The 5,905-nt window shown below is 47.3% G+C and overlaps 2 protein-coding genes across 2 annotated transcripts in view; one reads left to right on the top strand and one right to left on the bottom strand.

Moving 5' to 3' along the window:
- Positions 1 to 1,028: 1,028 nt before the first annotated feature.
- On the bottom strand, positions 1,029 to 2,780 carry LOC4345748 (serine/threonine-protein phosphatase PP1-like). The gene is made up of 3 exons (XM_015793636.3): positions 2,217 to 2,780; positions 1,573 to 2,132; positions 1,029 to 1,463 (listed from the first exon to the last, which is right to left on the bottom strand). The coding sequence occupies exons 1-3, from the start codon at positions 2,404 to 2,406 to the stop codon at positions 1,290 to 1,292; spliced, it is 924 nt and encodes a 307-aa protein (XP_015649122.1). The 5' UTR covers positions 2,407 to 2,780; the 3' UTR covers positions 1,029 to 1,289.
- A 710-nt stretch (positions 2,781 to 3,490) lies between these two features.
- Positions 3,491 to 5,905, top strand: part of LOC112936211 (large ribosomal subunit protein uL2cz/uL2cy) — a 9,174-nt gene continuing 6,759 nt past the window's right edge. Inside the window, exon 1 of the mRNA XM_066303782.1 lies at positions 3,491 to 3,907. Coding sequence (XP_066159879.1) covers positions 3,491 to 3,907 — 417 coding nt within the window. The remainder of the gene's footprint in view (positions 3,908 to 5,905) is intronic.

The raw sequence follows: 5,905 nt of genomic DNA, 5'->3' as shown, positions 1-5,905 counted from the left end.
GGTAACTCCAACCGGGACTAAAGTTCATTTTTAGTCCCGGTTGATTCCATGTTAGGTCGTGTCAGGGCCCTAGGATCTTTAGTCCCAGTTAGTAAGACCAACCGGGAATAAAAATCAAAACACACTATATAATCCCTAGTACCGATCCTCTTTTCCCGTCCACACAACAAACTTCTCCCTTTATCTCTTTTTTTTCCTCTCTAACTTCTTATCTCTTTCCTTATCTCTAACTCCCCTCCTCTCCTTCTGTTTTTCCTTCACCCACAGTGCAGTAGCGTGCAGGCAGCCGGCGCCGCGGCGGCGGCGGCGGGTGGCCGGCGCGGAGGCGGCGACGCGGGGGACGGCGGGGAGGCGGCCTGCACGGAGGCGGCGGCGGGCGGCCGGGGCGGCGGCGCGGGGGCCGCACGGCGGCTGTGGTGGGCGGCCGGCGCGGCGGCGCGGGGGGCCGTGCGGCGGCGGCGGTGGCGCGGCGCCGGCTGGCCGGCGCGGAGGGGAGGAGGGGAGGCGGCAGTGGCCGCCGGCCGGATTTTTTTTCTTTTTTTTAGATGTGAATCTGTGATGTATTTTTGTGTGAGATGTGAATCTGTGATGAATTTTTTAGAACCCTGTGATGTAATTTTTTTAAGAGTTTGTGATGTATTTGGAGATGATTTGTTTGAGGATTTGAGGATTTAGAGATGTTCTGTGATATGTGATGATTTGGATATGGGAGGGGATGGTGTGAAATCAATATTCAATATTAAAAACAGAAAAAAAAAGAAAAAATATCTTTAGTCCCGGTTGATGCATTTTTTAGTCCCGGTTATCTGAACCGGGACTAAAGATAGCGATCTTTAGTCCCGGATTCGTAGTCCCGGTTGGACGGTTACGAACCGGGACTAAAAACACTTCTCCACCGGTGCTAGAACAGAAGATATTATTGTTTCCTTCAGAGAAAGCTTGAGAGTTGGGATATTACCTGCATAGAACTGCTACTGCATTTGCAGATAAAATTTTGTTCCTTCCACGAGACCATGACCATGCATATATAGGATTAAGGAACTATATGTTTGGTTAATTGGTTATATATACAAGTATTGAATCAGTTTACAAGCAAAGGATTCAGAAGAAGTGGAGGTTGGATCATCTGTTTGTCCCCCCAAATATGCATCAACGAGAAAATTCTGTGCTGTGAAATGCGCATGCAGATCTACGTATACGAAGCCTCTGTCTAAATCCCCAAAAAAAAAAGAAAAATTCTCTGCCTCGATCGACGGCCGGCTAGCCTCGCCGGCGTCGTCTCTTCGTCGTCACTCCGCCTGCGACTTGCCTCTGAACGGCTTGAGGATCTGGAACGAGCAGAGCAGGCTGGCGTCCACGTTCATCAGCGCGCCGGCGTTGTTGAACTCGCCGCAGTAGTTCGGCGCCGAGAATATGGTCACCAGCTGCCTGTCCGCGAAGAACTCGTAGCCGTCCTCCACCACCTGTTCGTCCATTTGCCCCCAAGAACGCAAGAAGAGCTTCAAGGTTGAGACGATTATGCAAAATCGCAACGCACGGGAGGAGGAGGTGGCGATGGCGATGGCGGCTTGCCTGGTGAGCGCGGCAGATGAGGTCGAGGTCGTGCTTGTTGAGGAACTCGGTGACCTTGTCGGCGCCGAAGGTGAAGGAGACGCCGCGGTCGTTCTCGCCCCAGCCGGAGCTCTCGCGGTCGGGGTCGGACCAGAGGAGGTCGCAGAGGAGGCCCTGGTCGGGGACGTCGACGGGTCGGGCGATCTCCCTGATCCGGTCGAGGCTGTCGAGGTCCGGCGAGAGGCCGCCGTGCATGCAGAGGATCTTGTCGTCGATGACGGCGGCGACGGGGAGGCAGTTGAAGCAGTCGGTGAAGAGCTTCCAGAGGCGGACGCTGAACCGGCGCTTGCACTCGTCGTAGAACCCGTAGATTCGGTTGATCGACGCGCACTCGTGGTTGCCTCGCAGCAGGAAGAAGTTGTCCGGGTACTTGATCTTGTATGCCAGCAGGAGGCAGATCGTCTCGATGCTCTGCTTCCCGCGGTCCACGTAGTCGCCGAGGAACAGGTAGTTCGCCGTCGGCGGCAGCCCGCCGAACTCGAACAGCCGGAGCAGGTCGGAGAATTGGCCGTGGATGTCGCCTGCGTATGCAATGCAGAATATAATTTGTTACGGATCGATGAAAGAATTCAAGAAACGGAAACAATGGCGTGCTAGATCATCACCGCAGACGTTGATGGGGGCCTCGAGCTCGAGGAGGTTGGGCTGGGAGAGGAAGATGTCCTTGCCGGTGACGCAGAGCTGCCGGATCTCCGCCTCGCTGAGCTGCACCTTCTTCGCCGACGACGACGGCTTGACCTTCTTCCCGTCGAGCAGCCGCCGTATCAGCTCGTCCACCGCGTTCCCGTCCATCATACCTCGATCTCCGCCGCGGTCGGGCGGGCGAAACCGATCAGCGCCGGCGACGACGAGGCAGGCGGTGACCGGACCGGCCGGAGGAGGAGGAAGGGGGAGAGAGAGGAAAGAAAGCTCGTGCGTCCATTGCCATGGTCTTGGCTTTATGCATGTGCCCTACAATGCTTGGCTCGCAGGCGACTTTGCCAATTTAGGAGGAGTGGCAAATCGGGGGATCGAGCAGAAGCGATGAAACGAAGACGACGACGAAGCTGCTCGCTCGATCGCATGCACGGTGGGAATGCACACGCTTTGCTTTGCTTCGCATGACCAAACTCTTCTGATCGAGCAGTGAATTTCGTAGCCAAAAAATATGCTCGCTGTTCGCAGCGCGCAGTGCCGCGCAGGCAGGCCACGAAAATTGAGGGGCCCCGAATACGGCACGAATACACATCGTGGCATGCTGCTGGGCTGACGTGAAGATTATCATCTGAATAAGTTCACCAGAGGTCCCTCAACTTAACAGTTATCAGCGAGATTTTTTGAGGTCCCTTAACCATAAAACCAGAAATATGTACCCCTAAACTCACACAAACCGTGCACTCAAGGTTCTATGGCAGTATATATGAGTGGTTTCACTGACATGGCATCCTAGTCAGCAAAAAATTTTTAAAAAAGTACATGGGGCCCACATGTCAGTTGCACATATATTTTTCTTCTCTTTTCTTCTCCTTCTATTCTCTTCAATTTTGCTATATATTTGTCGACAAATTTTCTATTAAAAATTTGATAGATGTAATTACAGTATAATCGTAGTGTAATTACACTATAACTTGCATGTAATTACATTGTAACTATAATGTAACTTGTATGTAACTTCCAAAAATCTCTCCGTAACATATTATTTCGGTACAATGGAGGTCGTGGGAACAAATCATATTATTTCGGTACAATGGAGGTCATGGGAACAAATTCTTTCACATATGTGTGTGCTGTAATTTTTCTTCCTCATTGATAATCTTTCCAATCCAATCGATTCCAAATCCATTCTCATCTCTGTATTGTCTGAAATGAATTTCATCCACATTTCATCGATTTCGATTGGATGATGCAGTGCTTTGCCCGTTGGGCGAGCGCGCGGGACCAGCTCCGGTGTCGACTTGGGGAAGGTGGGCTCTGCGGCTGCGACCACGGCAGTTCCTGCGGCGGCAGCAACTATGGCCTCTCCAGATCCCTCCTCTGCCGCGCCCAGTTCCTCCTCTCCGCTGGCGCCCACCCCACCGCGGTTGCCGACGCCCTCCACCTGCTCGCTGCGCGCGCCGTCGAGGTCCTCCATGGTATGGCCATCCCGGTCGAGCTCTCCGACCATGAGACCGGCTTGACGAGCTCCTCCCGCCAGCAGTCCCTGACGAGGCTCCCAGGGCCGTCATCCCCTAGCCAAGGCCGCTTCCTCGCCGCGCCAGCCGCTGATGCTGCCTTCTCACCGCCCCTAGTCGGCATCACCTCCTCGTTGGCTCAAGCCGTCGATCGTCATCGGCTCGTCGTTGGCACGAGCCCCAGACGACGCCCTCGCGCCACCTCCTCGCCGCCCCGGCTGCAACGACCGCCGCCCCCATCACCTCGTCGAGGGAGGAGACACCAAGAGCAGGGGAGAGAGAGAGAGGAGAAGAGAGACTGAGTATGACAGATGGGGCTCACTTTCGTTTTTGTCAAATCAGCGCCTAGTTAGAATTAGTGGACCGGGTCAAATTGCCACGTCAGCGAAATAAGGTGTTTATACTGCTATAGGACGTAAATTGGACGGTTTTGTATAGTTTAAGGGTGATGATTTCTGGTTTTGTAGTTAAGGGATTAAAAAATCTCGCTGTTAAGTTGAGGGATGACAGGTGAACTTATTCTTTATCATGTTGGCTGTTGGGCTAGGAATCGGAATGGGCCTGCCTCGGTCCGGCCTAAGACAGAGACCTTCTTCGGATGTCCCAACGCCATCCAGAAGCGAAAAGGGTGGTGCACGAACGTTTGCGATTATTTGATCCGGCGAATCAGTCGGAAGGGGAAATCGGAGGACACGGTATTTTCTTCCGTTTTCATTTTCCCCCCCTTCTTTTACGTGATTCTTCTGTAATCCGTTTCAAGTATCAAGCATTTCTGTTTTTTTTTCACTTCTGTTTATTTCTCAGATTTCTTTTTTCGTTATACATAGTATTTTATATCTTTCAACGAAGTTTTCTATATAAACAATTTCCGTGGAAATTAACTTTCTATATAGTGAGACTTTATATATGTAAACTTTATATACATACACATATACTTTGTATATGTAAACTCTATACAGATATTATCATCATAGTTAGAAAGTTTAGTGCAGAAATAATAAAATGCTAAAGGGAATTTTTTTTAAATGAATAATATCCTTGGAAAATTTCTATAAATAGACTATATATATATACGGACTTTGAATATGTAAACTTTATGTATATAGATTTTGTATATGTAGAATATATATATATATATATATATATATATATATATATATATATATATATATATATATATATATATATATATATATATATATATATATATATAGGACACTCATATGGGGCACCATGGTGCCCGGGCACCATGGTTTCAAATGCACAAAATCACTCAAATTTTTCAAAATTTTCAAATTGTGAGTATATACCTAGTTATAAGAATTCGATTCATACCTATACCTATCAACAAAACAACTTAAATTTAACTTTATTTCACAATCCATGATTACATACCTAACTAATTATATGTATGGATGCTATATACCTAGAATCAAAATATAACAAAAACAAGTTCAAATTCAGTTCAAACTTGCTTTCAACTAGTTAGTAAAGTAGTTAATATTAATACCTAAATAATTAAAAAAGTTTCATGCTCATTTGAATTGGGTATATACTCAATTTCAACAATGGTGCCCGGGCACCATGGAGCACCAAACAAATTTAATATATATATATATATATATATATATATATATTAAATTTGTTAGGGGCACCCGGGGTAAGACTATTCTACCCCCTCCCTTTCTCATCCGATCCCCTCACCCTCTCGCTCCCCCTCCCTCCCGATCTCCCTTCTCTCTCTCGCTCCTGATCCCCCCTCCCTTCTCTCTCTCTTTTTTTATTTCATTTTTTCTGTTTTTTTCTCCCTGAAATATTTTTTTCTCTTTTCTGGAAAAATAAAAAATAAATTGCCAAATTCAAGATTTGAACCCATGACCTCATAATTCAAAATACATTCTTCTAACCAATTCATCTAATGATGCTATTTGTTTTAAGAATTTCATGAGAAAGTAATATGATTATCAATTCTACTATCTTTCACTATCGAAACTCATAACATGTTACTATGCTCTAGTAGTAACATTGTTGTAAAAGTGCAGTAACATGTGACGTTACTGTATAACATATAGGACGTTACTGCACTTTTGGCAGTAACGTCATAGTAAAATTGTAGTAGATCAGGAATTAAAGCAACAATACAT

The sequence above is a fragment of the Oryza sativa genome, chromosome 8 (assembly GCF_034140825.1).
Source record: "Oryza sativa Japonica Group chromosome 8, ASM3414082v1".
In the NCBI taxonomy this organism is placed as follows: Eukaryota; Viridiplantae; Streptophyta; class Magnoliopsida; order Poales; family Poaceae; genus Oryza; species Oryza sativa.
The sequence above is the reverse complement of the archived record's forward strand: the minus strand, read 5'-3'. Positions and strand labels throughout refer to the sequence as shown.